This window comes from Gobius niger (assembly GCF_951799975.1).
Source record: "Gobius niger genome assembly, chromosome: 4".
NCBI lineage: Eukaryota > Metazoa > Chordata > Actinopteri > Gobiiformes > Gobiidae > Gobius > Gobius niger.
The window spans coordinates 42175368-42189590 of record NC_136855.1 but is presented as its reverse complement, the minus strand read 5'-3'; the positions used below and the strand labels follow the sequence as shown (position 1 = coordinate 42189590).

At 42.8% G+C, this 14223-nt stretch overlaps 1 protein-coding gene across 1 annotated transcript in view; it reads left to right on the top strand.

Annotated features, from left to right (window-relative positions):
• The window catches only part of LOC306961691 (activating signal cointegrator 1-like), a gene marked incomplete at its 3' end in the record, with an annotated part of 96896 nt that overhangs the window by 15568 nt on the left and 67105 nt on the right, over positions 1-14223 (top strand). The window contains exons 10-11 of the mRNA XM_079554536.1: positions 1026-1150; positions 1231-1322. Of these exons, the coding sequence (XP_079410662.1) occupies positions 1026-1150; positions 1231-1322 (217 nt within the window). The remainder of the gene's footprint in view (positions 1-1025; positions 1151-1230; positions 1323-14223) is intronic.

Below are 14223 nucleotides of genomic sequence, written 5' to 3'. Positions count from 1 at the left end.
GTTACCACAGTTACCACAGTTACCGTCAGTTACCACAGTTACCACAGTTACCACAGTTACCGTCAGTTACCGTCAGTTACCACAGTTACCACAGTTACCACAGTTACCGTCAGTTACCACAGTTACCACAGTTACCACAGTTACCACAGTTACCGTCAGTTACCACAGTTACCACAGTTACCACAGTTACCACAGTTACCACAGTTACCGTCAGTCGCCTCTATCTATGTCACTTCCTGTCAGTGTCCAATAAGGAAATGAAACTATAAACATCACAAAAATGGTCAAACTAAAGAATTCTGGGTACAATCTTTACCAAGTGCATTTGACACATTAGACACATTTTTCACAGTATATTTCAGATTTTGCTAAAGATTGTGCCGAGTTTTCTGTAGTTCGACCATTTTTGTAGCGCATATAATTTCACTTCCTTATTGGACACTGACAGGAAGTGACATAGAAGAATGTTCAGTCAATCTGCTCTGGAGCTTTACCTCTATCTACGTCACTTCCTGTCAGCAGCTTCAAAATTCTAATTCAAATATTCTTTCTACCCAACATTTCTTCATGAAAATTGCTGCTTCACTGAAATAAAATGAAAATTATGCAACTGATGTTATCCCTCATAATTATTATATTTTCAAAGGCTTTAAACCCTGTCATAAGCTCCTCCCTCATGTGTCCTTTGTTGGGCGAGCTTTAGAATATAACTGATCATCAAAGACAGTTACACAACTCACGTCCACATCCAGAGGTTTATTTCACATCAGGACTGGACAATATGGTAAAATCTATACGCCCATTTCCCCCTGGTATTGATTTCCACATTAAATCCAAGTATATCTACCAGCTCCGCTCGCTCGCCGCGTAGCCCCACAGGCCGCCGCCGCCGCCGCCGCCGCCGCCGCCGCTCGTTTCCTTTTGAAGCGTGTTCTGATCGCCGGCCGTAGCAGGAAGCCGACTTTGAAGACGAGGCTGCCCGGGTTGAGGAAGATCTTCCCGTAAACGTGGGTGTTGTGTTGCAGAGTGGAGGGACGGACCTGGTACACCTCACACCGCGGCCGCCTGTGGATCGCCGCCGCCGCCAAGAAGCCCACGCCTCAGGAGGTGGCCGAGGTGGAGAACATGCACCGCCGCCTCTACAAGAAAGGTGCTCAGGCTTTGATCTGATGGGAGGAGCCTGATGGGAGGAGTCTGGGCCACGGAGTAACCAGCTGTTCTCTTCTGCAGAGCCCGCCTTCCCCAAAGAGTACCCGACCGGCTGCTTACTGGGCTGCGTGAACGTGAGCGACTGCCTGTCCCAGGACCAGTTCCAAGAGCAGGTGAGGGATCTGCTTCACTGTCGGGACTCGGGCTGGGAACTGTAAAAGAATGTTTTCCATACCAGTTCTTTAACGATACTTGGTTTTTCGATACCTGAGCGATACTTTTTTCCATACCTGTGCTAAAGTATTTGTCATCTAGTATTTTCCGGTCTGTAAGTCGCTCCGGAGTATACGACTCACTGGCCATGAACTGCACATTAATGGTTATCTACATTTATACCATGGTCTGGGTGAATACTGGATTCTGATTGGCTGGGTTCTCTGCCCAGTGACCCCACGTGGTTTCCGCCTGGACAGTAAACCAGAGCTGTCCTTCCTGTCCGCTCTCTCTTCCCATTACAAATTAGCAGTATCCCGCAGAAATGAAACGATAACATTTGATGAAGGACGGCGAGTAAAAGTTCGGATGTGACGGAGCAGGTTAAAAAATATTACGTGAGATGTAACGACTTCACTGGAGGAAACTCCGTGTTCATAACGGTGGATGTTTTTGTCTTGAAGCTAACGTGGCTAACACAGCTAACACAAAATAAAAATGAAAACTAGCGCAAAGTTTAGAACGAGCCTGCGCAAAAAAGGATCGTCCTGTTAGTTTAAATAATATTTACTTGTTTACATGTTATATTATAATTTTTCAACACTAGCGTTTAGCTCTGAGATAAAGCTCCGCCCCTTACGACAGCAGGCGTTTCCTTTGGGGCTGATTCACAGTGAACGTGATGTTTGTAACACGTTGCTGTGACTCCATCAGTAACTCGTCCTTCACCAGATCCTGAGCTTCTCTATATTTATGTGGGACCTGCTCATTGTGAATGTAAACGATCGCTGACAGGAAGTCCAGCGTCTGTGACTGTCCAGGAAGACGTGACGTGGGGAAACTGTGCATAAGCCTATTAGTAACTGACAGGGACGTATGAGATGGATTTTATGGTTAATTTCAATGTTTGGCCAAAACAAAACGTGAGTGAGCAGCTAGGTTAGCTACTGTTAATAACATACGAGCTTTACATTTCTATTGGAAACGGTTAAGGCTGTTCATCATTTTCAGGCGTACATAAAATGATCCTGCATTGAAGCATCTTTGTCTGGATTAGTAAAGTCAAACATAAAAGTTTGAGTTGGGGGGGCCCAGGTGTGAGCGACTCCACCGCAGCTGTTTCCATAAACAGTTGAGCTGGTTGAGCTAGCTAGCTTTAGCTTCAGGTTAAACCTTGTAAAAGGTAAATAACTCCTGCCCACGAGTGCCGCATATCGGTGTTTCCTTCCAGGGAAAAGTGTTTCCGGGTTAGTCCTGTTGTGTTGTGATTCTGTGCTGATGTTGTGTCGTTGAGCCTGACTGAGATCCTCGTAATAGCTGCGGAGAATGACTCGCTCTGAGACCAGCCTTCAGTGACCGGCTAATAACCCACAGAAAATAGTCCCGTAGTCTGGCAGATTTAGTGACTTTAGTCAATGAAAAACACATTTATTATAAATGTTAGGTTTGTGGGACCCTGGTATAAGCGGATTAAACAACGAGGAGCCGCGTTAGACGTTATAATGTAATCTTATAGTTTACCCAACATTTAAAGATTTCCCCCCCAAATTTTTTCAGTTTTTACCATTTTTTTCAAAAAAAATTCTCCCCAATATTTTATCATATATTTTTTTTATTTCCCCAATTTTTTCCTCTTGTTTTTGTGAATATAAAGATTTTATATTTCTTTTCGGTTCCTGCTTTCGATGCTTTGTGTGTGTACAGCAGAACAGTGCCATGAAAAGGTATATTTCCAGATTTCATACTTTTGTTTATCTCTATCACGCTTAAAGGATTCTTAAATGATTTTCACATTAATCCCTGGCCCTGTGTGTCAGAGAGCACATGTCATAGTTACTGGTGTTTATTTACTGTTAGAAAAGTGAAAAGAAAAATCATTTTGTGTAAAGGAGAAGCAGTGAGCTCTTTGTCCAGCAGAGGGCGTCCTTTACCTTCTTTTCCCTCCTTTATATTTAACACTGGCTCTAGGGGCAGCATTGACTCAAAAACAGTCTTCCCTCGACACAGTAAAGCTCCTGCTGCTGCTGCTCTGCTCTGTTGTGTTGAATATATATCGGAGCGTTTGAGTCAGAATGTCTCGTTTTCTTTTGCCTGAACAGCCTGGTGTTGCCTTCAGGGGCAGTGAGGATTTAAGAGGAAAACCTGGACAGTTACAGCCGTGACTGTGATGTTTAAGACTGTGCTTCTGTTGTTTGTTCAGTGTCACTGACCGGAGTTGTTTTTATGGTGTGTCTGTGTTCACATATATGTTCACAGCTTATATCTTTACAAGGTCTCATTCACTACAAGGGAAAAGGACATTGTTACATATTTTCCTGATACTGATGCCTGAATGATACTTTTATGACACCTATACTAAAATATTTGCCATCTCGAGCTAGAAAACTGAACAATAATAAATAAAATAATATTTGTTTTACAAGTGTATCATTTATTTGAGCTGAAACTACCAAGTGACTTCCTGGACCAACAGCATCAAAACGTGGATCTAAAGATGTACGTTTTCTCTCAGTACCTGCTTTTGATAATTGTATTTTTTCGAGACCTGCAGTACCCAGACTTTTTTTTCCCAATACCATATTTATTAGGGATGCACTGATCCGATACTAAGGATATCAGAGCCGATACTGCAAATATTGGATACTGAACCGACACCTGTTTGTTCTCTCACTGTTTTTAAAAACTTTCACCAACTAAGTCTGAATGTGGGTCATGCTGTTCATCATTTTGAAGCTCTGAGTTAGTTTTAACCTCTGTGAATGTGCCTTTGATCGCTGGGCAAAATGCCACGGCTAGCCAACAGCATACTAATGCTAACGTCAGCTAAACAAAGCTATTACAGAAACTATGATCTGATCACCTAAAGCAGCCGAGTAAAATCAAATCAGAGCTGCTGGAGGGGCCGAGGGTTAGTGTTTTAGTTAATGCTGTTAAAGAATAACTGAACATATTTGTAATGCACAAGTTATAATGATCAGATCATTATGTGAGTTGTTTATGTTAATGTCACGTCTTAAACCCATGGATATTTGGTGTAGAAAAGTCCATTACAGTTTGTTAGTAGATAACCTAAGAAAAGATAAGACTTTATTGATCTCACACTGGAGAAAAGACCATTCACTTTTTCACTCACAGCAGGTTTTAAGAAAGTCTCTTAGTGTCTGTGAACACACTGAGGCCGCGCTGTTTTGGGGATTTAGCTGCAGAGCCAACAATCCAGACCATTTTTCATGATGTTTGTAGCACCACAGCGTGTTCCATGTAGTTGCTGTGGACTCAGGCTGTAGTTCGTTTGAAAGCTGAGACTCTAAACTCTCCGTAGGTGAAAACAGTTTAATTCTACGTGTCTCGGTTCCTGAGAAATCTAAGCTAAACAGAGGCTAGTTTGGATCAAAATCACAGATTTTTTTCTAGATTCTGAGATAATCAGTGTTTTATGAAACTCTCTCCTTCCTGATTAACTCCTCTCTCCTCTGACACTAACGTTATGTGAAGAGGAAAATGCCTGAATATCTCAGTTTCATGTCAATTTTCAACGACATCATTGTTGACATGTTTTGAAACACGCGTGTTCTCGATCTCTTTTCATGGCGTGTGCATTTAAACAGCCTGGTTCTGGATTGAAGACTTTAACAGGATGTTTCTCAGTCGTCCCTGGACCGATTTTAACCATGTTGTGTAACTGTTTCGATCTGTCCGTGGGAAAACCTTTCCTCAGACTAAAAGAATCGCAATAATATATACGAAGTGTCCAGATGTGACTCATTTATATCACTTCTGTTCATCACAGCTACAACATCACACATAAGGAGTATTGGAGTGTCTAGTTTCGTAATTCATTTCCGTTTTTGGCACTCAATGTGTTGATATCGGATATCGACAGATGCTCAAACCCCCAGTATCGGTATCGGAAGCAAAAAGGCTGGATCAGTCCATAACACTCACATCGTTTAACGTTCCGGCTTTAATAAGGAACAATAGGAAGAGCACTTTGGGAAAAACAATTCTCTTTAATCACATCTTTTGTGATTTGGTCATTGGGACCGTTCAGATTGTAATGATTGAAGTGCTAATGATGATTTATATTCAAACAGCTGCCTTCACTGATGCTTGTGCTGCTCTGTATTCCATCCCAAGACCACCTCTGTATCGGTCTATGTTTAGATTTCATCATCAGCCTTCGGGATCACAATGAACGGTGTATTGGGCTTTTGGGAATTGCTGAGACCGTTGAAACAACCCTCTCCCGTTTGCCTTAAAACATGCGGCGTCCTCCTTAAGTGATTGGCCTGTGGTGTGGTCTGGTGCGTCTCATTTGTGCAGAGTTGTGTTCTTTGTGGGAGGAATCCGTAAGCGCTGCGCGGGGTTTAGCGCCGGGACTGCCGGGGGCTGTAAATCTCCGGGCTTTTGTGCCGTGTCCTCATTCTCTCCCGCACCACTCACTCCGGGCCAGGGCAGTAAAATCAGGCCTCTGTGTGAATGCCCTTTCATCCCCTGGAAAAGTCTGCGCGGAGGTGGCGCTGGGGGGGGGCGGGGGCCGTAAATAACACCCCCCCCCACCGCACGCACTCAAGTCCCCCCACGAGGGGAGCGAGAAAGGGAAGGGGTTTCGTATCGGTCACTTGTAACACGGAGTCTTCTCTCTGGGATAAAAGACGCTGCTTATTCTTCTTTATTTTACTTTAGTTTCTTTTATCGTTTTGCGTTGTGAGCCCAGAGGCACCGTTTTATTTTAAAGCAGCTTTGGAAAATTAGAAAACACTGGCTATTTTATTGTAGAGATAATAAATGCTGCCTGATCATGAACATTTAGGCTGTTTTATTTCAAAACCAACTTACACATAGGTTTCCGATGACATCACGCATAGTTCCGGCGGCCATTTTGAATACCAAAGTAGATTAAGTTATGCACACTACAAAAAGTAAATATCAAGCATTGGCTTAAATGAGTTGAATTGAGGAAATGTTTCTTGTTTTGAGCGGTTTTCACTCATTTAGACACTTTTCCTGATCGGACCGAGTTTGCTTTGCTTGTTTGAGGACATTTCAGACCAGTTCTAGGGTAAAACTCGCTTGAAGTAAGAAAGTAAAATTTGCCAATGAGATAAGACCGATTTTCTTTCCCCATTGGCAAAGAAAATGAGCTGAAATAAGGACGAAATGTATCGAAACGAGTCAGAAACATCTCAGAACAAGTGAAATAATCTGGGACAAATGCACAACAACTTCTTAACAAGTCAAAACAGCTAAAATGTGGATTATTGTGCTCAAACATGTAACGATATCTCTACTCAGGATGGAAATGAAAGACGACTGATCGACAGTGACATTTTTATATACTCGTAATCATTGCTCAAGGAGAAAACAGTAAAACAAACAAACAACTAAATGAACACATCAAAGAGGAAACAGAAAACCTTTGTCTGTGATTTTTGCAGCTTCTCATGTTAACAGAGTCAGTGTTTAAGCTGCTCAAGACGTTAGCATGCTACCGGTTAGCATTTAGCTTCAACACAATAATCACACAGCTAATGTTTGGAGTGTGGTTCAGGGCTTTCTCTTGGAGAGGTCAGAGTTGAGCTGTTGAAGCTCACCTGAGTCCAGGAGGCCCAGGACGGAGCTGGCCCTCCTGACCAGCGTGTTCAGTCTGTTCTTGTCCCGCTCTGTGCTGCCCGGGGCCCAGCACACGGCAGCGTAGTGGAGAGCAGAGGCCACCACAGAGTCAGAAAGAGTCCTGAGGGGAGGCCTGCTCACTCCGAAGGGCCTCAGTCTCCTCAGAAGGACCTCAGTCTCCACAGAAGGACCTCAGTCTCCTCAGAAGGACCTCAGTCTCCACAGAAGGACCTCAGTCTCCTCCGAAGGACCTCAGTCTCCTCAGAAGGACCTCAGTCTCCTCATCAGGTGGAGGCGACTTTGGCCCTTCTTGTACAGGGCGTTGGTGTTGTGGGACCAGTCCAGTTTATTGTTGAGGTGAACACCCAGGTACTTGAAGCTGTCCACCTCCTCAATGTCCTCCCCCTGGATGTTCAGCGGTGTGAAGTCGTCCTGAAGTTGATCACCCTCTCCTTCGTCCTACTGGTGTTACCAAACGCACAAAGTCCACGATAACCAACCGGTTCTCCAGGTCGTTCCCCTCAGACACACAGCCCACGATGGCGGAGTCGTCGGAGAACTTCTGCAGAGACCAGTAGACACAATGAACGTGACCAAGAGCATGGAGATCAGCTGAGCTCTGGGTTTGTTCTGTGCCAGGTCACCACAGCACAGAGCGGTGGTCCAGGTGGGACAACACCACAGTATCGCACTTGCACCGTGAAGCCTCAGAGCAAGAAGGTCCTGGGTTTCTGGGCCTGTCATTCTGCACTTTGCATCTAGGTTTGGATGAGTTTCCCCCGGCAACCCAGAATATGCAAAATAGGTGAATACTCAGAGGACAAATATCCATACGGTAGGGCTGTGCAATTAATCGAAATTCGATTACGATTTCGATTACAACAGTAAACGATTACAAAATTAGCATAATCACAAAAAATCGATTATAATTTATATTTTTTCAATTTTTTTTTTCATATTTTTTTTTCTAATTTTAAATTTTTGGATTTTTGTCTCTTTTTCTGCTGGATTTTTGTAATTTTTTTGCTGGATTTTTGTCACTTTTTTGATGGATTTTTGTCTTTTTTTTGCTGGATTTTTGTCACTTTTTTGCTGGATTTTTGTCACTTTTTTGATGGATTTTTGTCACTTTTTTGCTGGATTTTTGTCACTTTTTTTGCTGGATTTTTGTCACTTTTTTGATGGATTTTTGTCATTTTTTTGCTGGATTTTTTTTTGTTTTTGCTGGATTTTTGTCACTTTTTTGATGGATTTTTGTCACTTTTTTGCTGGATTTTTGTCTTTTTTTTGCTGGATTTTTGTCACTTTTTTGATGGATTTTTGTCACTTTTTTGCTGGATTTTTTTTTTTTTTTTGCTGGATTTTTGTCACTTTTTTGCTGGATTTTTGTCACTTTTTTGATGGATTTTTGTCTTTTTTTTGCTGGATTTTTGTCACTTTTTTGCTGGATTTTTGTCACTTTTTTGATGGATTTTTGTCACTTTTTTTGATGGATTTTTGTCTTTTTTTGCTGGATTTTTGTCACTTTTTTGATGGATTTTTGTCACTTTTTTGATGGATTTTTTTTAAAGGCAACAAATAATCGTTTGAATAATCGTGATTTCAATTATGACAAAAATAATCGTGATTATTATTTTTTCAATAATCGAGCAGCCCTACCATACGGCGACAAAAGACCTCCCCGTGACCATATTTAACACTTTGATATTTCATGTTAGATAATCTACAAAAATCCTGTCCTTGTGCAGACATCTTTCTTTATGAGCGTCTGAAGATAGAAACTTAAAGGAACAGGCCACCGTTTTTCCATCCTGAGAGATGTCCTTACCTTAGCTTTGACGAGTTCTTTAGGACCTGTCTGGAGTAGTTTGGCATCCGCACAGTAAAGTGAAGATTACGGATTTCGAACTACTCCTGGTATTATTGCGCCTTACAATATAGTTCCCCCTTTTATCCGCTTAGAAAATCCACATTGTTTAATTGTGTGTAATTATACTTTGTAGTGGAACACTTCACGTAACCATATTTAAATAGGGAAAACGTGGAAGAGCTTGGTAGCTTCTATCTTGACCGGTTTTGGAGCTATAGAGGAGAGAGGGAGAGGCTAAATGCTAACGCCGTCTGCGCTGTGTTTACGTGACTGAAGATCAGACAGGTCCTAAAGAACTCGTCACAGCTCAGGTAAGAACATATCTCAGTGTGGAAAAACGCTGGCCTGTTCCTTTAAAATGGATTTTCACTGCGTGGCTTTGGCTTCTGTTATTATGAATTGGCAGGACAGATGCTTTGTAATGGAGAAGACTTTCAAAAACAGGCAGGAGCTCGTTTCCGCTGCTTCAGAAGGACAGATCTTGAGTTTGTATATTTCTGTCGGGTAAAAACATCACAACATGGCCGAACTCTGAAAAGTCAGTCCATGGCGGCGTGAGCCTGTTGTGATGTTGTGGGTGAGGTGAGGATTTACTGTCCTGCACGGGGCTGGCAGCTGTGGCTGTTTAAAGCGGTGGGAGGAGGGGGGGGCGCTGAAAGACAGACAGTCATTATTCCTCGCCTCCCTCCACTAAATCTGCCCCCAGTCGTGTCGGCCATATTTGAAAAGCCAATTACTCGTCAGCGTCTGAGTCGTGTGTTCGGCCGACAGTGAAGAAGCGAGGAGGGTTTATGCGATGTTTGTCAATCAATATTCCACCTTGTTTTGCTCCTGTTGCTCCATTTTTATATTCAGAATATGACTTTTCTGACTGAACTGCGGTGATATTACGCTCTTGTGTGGATTCAATGATTGTAGGCAACTTCCTTCATTATTTTTTCAGCAAACGCAGTAGTTATAAACAGTTTAATTCTGCTTAAAAAGACTATTTCTGTCATCCAACCTGCCGTACTTCTGCCTCAGATTAGAACCAGTTTCGGTGGATGTTGCAGGACAAATATTTTGACTCACGACTCTTGGCTGAGCTTTGGATCCCTGTTAACGTTGTGTAATGTTTGCCGACAACGACGAGCAGTTTTATTGGTAATAATTAACGACATGGCAATGACGGAAAACCATGAGGCGCCGCTACAGACAAGAACACAAACTAAACTTCTGTAGCATTCACAAACTGATATCCGTGCTTATCAATCCGGCTCCTTTCAGGGTCTTTGTTGTTCCTCCAGGCTGGTTCTGGTGCTGGTTCTGGTTCTGGCAAGGCAAGGCAAGTTTATTTGTAGAGCACAATTCATAGACAAGGCAATTCAAAGTGCTTCACAGTTGCATAAATATAATAAGAAAACTAATACAATCAATAAAAACATCAACATAAAACTAATCAATTACAGTAAGAGGCAAGAGTGCAGATAAAATACTTTCAGTTATATGCATTTTTAAGTCTTGTTTTGACTTGCTCTGTCTTGAGCTCTATTTTTACTTGCCCGTTCACACAAAGTTGCCTAACCTCTGTTTTTGTCGCTCCTTCTCCTCTGGACGTCAACATAGAATTAGTCAATTACAGCAAAAGGCAGGAGTGCAGATAAAATACTTTCATATTCACAGGCAAAAAGAACTGTTTTCAGCCTGGATTTGAACATTGTCAGAGTCAGGCCTGTCTCACATCCTCATGGAGACTGTTCCAGATTTTAGCTTTAGCCTCACCGTGTTTATTATTGACTCTGGGAACCACTGGTGCTGGTTGTGGTGCTTGTGTTGATGCTAGTGTTAGTGCTGGTTCTGGTGTTGGTGTTGGTGGAGGTGCTGGTGCTGGTTCTGGTGTTGGTGGAGGGGCTTGTGCTGATGCTGGTTCTGGTGCTTGTGTTGATGCTAGTGTTAGTGCTGGTTCTGGTGTTGGTGTTGGTGGAGGTGCTGGTGCTGGTTCTGGTGTTGGTGGAGGGGCTGGTGCTGATGCTGGTTCTGGTGCTTGTGTTGATGCTAGTGTTAGTGCTGATGCTGGTTCTGGTGCTGGTGCGTCACACATACAGTACAACCATTCATATAAAACAGTTCAGTTAGTCAGTGCAGCCAGTACATCACAATAAAACAGATCAGTTCATCTCAGTCCTGACTCTTCACCTGCTCTTTATCCTTCAGTTTGTTTCATAGAGAAACAGATTTGGGGAGGAATGAGACCTTGTATCTGCTGTTCTTGAAACTGTGTCTCTGCACCGTCGTCCTGATGGGAGAATTTCAGAAAATGTGATGGATTCTCAATGATTTTCTGAGCTTGGATGAGGACAGAGCTTTCAATGTTTTTTTTTCATGGACGGAAACTCTTTTGTGTTGGTCAGCTTCCCTCAGGACGAGTCTCTCAGGTTGTGTTTTGCTCTTCACAGTTAGAGGACCGTACCAGGCTGCGATCCCGTACCGGACAATACTCTCTAGAATGGCATTGTAGAAGTGGGTCAACATTTCTGTGCTCACATTCTGCCAAATGGAGTTTTTCAAGCTTTCCATCCTGTTATTCTGTCACTCCCTCATTAAAAACATGGCTGAAGTGTTGCCTTGGCACATTCACGTGTTTCTGAGTAATCTGTAAAAACTCTGATGGCGGCCATTTTAGGGATAAGTTTGCCTGAGTCCTCCTAGGAACGCCCCCACCTCCTGGAGACGCCTCCGAGCTTTGGTCACCAGCCGAGTAACCAACCACTGCTCCTCAGCAGAACCCCCTCCCCACTGATGCCACAGACAGCGTGTGGAGGGGGCGTGTCTGAAAGGGTCAGGGAGCGTCTTAAAGAGACAGAGGCCTATTTCAAGACGTTCAGGGCGGCCATTTTGAAAGAGCAATTTTATATAAGGCAGTTATTCTAATTTACTGCATTTACAGACCAACAGAAGGTTTGTCATCATTGTAGTGTGATATAGACTGGTGCTATGGGACAGTTTGGAACACAAATGCTCAATGTGCACGTCCCATTTGAGCAGGTCATCAATGTGTACACCGAGATACTTGAAGGATTTGACCTGCTGAATTGGTTTTCCTGGTGCTGGTTCAATACCCAATTTCAGAACCGGTTCTTTCATTTTCCACTCAAAAAAAGCCATGAAACCAGCAGCAGTGATAGATTGTTCTTTAAGTAAGACAGAGGGTTTGTTTATCTGCTTTGCTAGTTTCTAGAGCAGTGGTTCTCAACCTTTTGGAGCCGCGACCCCCATTATAACAGTTAAAGGGGTTCGTGACCCCCCGCCCGGGTCACACCGTGAGGAATCGGATCATTAGCCACATAATTCTTTAAAAACAAAGAAAAAAATCAAATGGCTAGAATAAAATAAATCAAATAACGAACATATAATGGCACTCTGGTAAAATAGCACACACAAGCGACAATAAAATATAATATTATATGCAAAAAAAGTGTGTATATTTTATCTACATGATATGGCGACCCCCCCAAATTTGTCTCGCGACCCCCAGGTTGAGAGCCACTGTTCTAGAGGATCGGCCGATATGGGTTTTTCTGAGGCTAAAGCCGATTAGCCCTTCATGGGAATCACCATTTTTTGCTGTTTTTAGCCGTTTTCTGTCGGACAACAAATATATTTATCACACGCCAATAAAGTCAAGCTAAAATCGTGTTAATTTTCATGTTTTTTACAGCAAATTGTTCAATAGAAGCGACAAATTGGCCCTCGTCGCTAACGTTAGCATATGTAGCATGAAACTAATGTTAGCTTCCTGGTTAGCATGGTCTGTTTTTAAGTATTTATGAGCTGTTGAACCACTTTGCACCTGTCCATCCTCTAGAAAACAATATATTCATAATTCAGTATTTGTTAAAGTGATGGTGGAGAAATGGGAGGGTTTTGTTTTCCCTCTGGCTGTTTCGAACATGACCATATATGGGCACCTCCAAAGATGCTGTCTGTATCTATGCTAGCTCTCGTTTTGGTGGAAAATAAAGTCAGCAAAGCCCTATGACTGATCCTTTTTTCCCTCTTCGCCAGCGTCGTGTAGTGGCTTTGCTTTTCCAGTAGGGGCGCTGTCGTCCTAAACTCCCCCCCAGCTCCGCAGCCCCAGCGGGATGACCATCTGCTCGTCTTGACCCATCCCTTCCCTCATTACAGACTGCCTGGTGTATTGATCCGGCCCCTCCATAATCTGTTACACCACTCAGACCCCCTCCCTCGCCGCCCCCGCCCCCCGGTGCGCCGCCGCCCCTGCTAATTGGCCGTTGGTGGCGCTCGGGGGCGGGACACTCAAAGGGCCTCTTGTAGGACGAGAGTGCCAAGATTGTGAAGAGACTTGAGTGGAGCAATTCATGGATGTGCAGCTTGTGAGAGTCGGAAATCGATGGTTTAAACTTTAATTTAGACGAAAACACTGTGACAGTTTCCTCACGGCGCTCATGTTTATGTGACACTGTTATTAAGCTTCATCGAGCTGCTTCAGTGCCTCTCGATGTCAGTGAAGACCATTTAAATCAACAAATATCACATTAGGGATTTAAACTGAACATTCCATCCCCATACAAATGAATAGAGAAACCAGGCGCAATACCTTAGTACGGCAGGGTTAGTTTGTCCTTCTCATGGCACTGATGTCATTTTTTGTGATTTCTTTATCATTAACATCTTATAAGATGTTGTGTAGTGGCCATTGGATGTGTATCTGACCCACAAAAAGCAGAAGTTTGACTGAATATGAGTTAGCATTTAGCTCAGAGGACACTTTTATACGCTAAGCTCTGTGCACAGACTTATTTAGATGGATGACATCTGTTGTAAGTAATAATAATTATTTTATTTCATTGAAGCAGCCATTTTAATGAAGAAAAGATGGGCAGAAAAGTTTTAAGCTAATGACAGGAAGTGACATAGTGACATAGATACAGCCGTTATGTGTCATAAAAGGGGGCGTGGCCTCTCCGTGGGGGAAATAGAATCTTTTAATAAAATAAATAAAGTCCAGTGTAAATCGGGTCCATGTGGATGTTTATTCACAGCAGATTGTTCAGTAGAAGCGAAAAAACGGTAGTTGTAGCTAGCAATAGCTAGCGATAGCACGATGCTATTATGAAGCACCATGTTAGCATTCTCCGTTTTTTATGTCTTTATGGGCTGTTGAACCACTTTGCTCCTCCCCATGTCTTTGTTTCTTTATTTAGTAGAAAATATATTCATAATTCTGCATTTGTTAAAGTAGTTTTTGAATGATTACAGAAAATTTAGATTTTTTTCAAAATTCCGTCTGTATCTGTAAGTAAGTTCCATACCAACAGATAGATCTCGTCATAGAAGGGGGCGTGGCTTCGCCGAGGGGGAAAATAGAATCTTTTGGG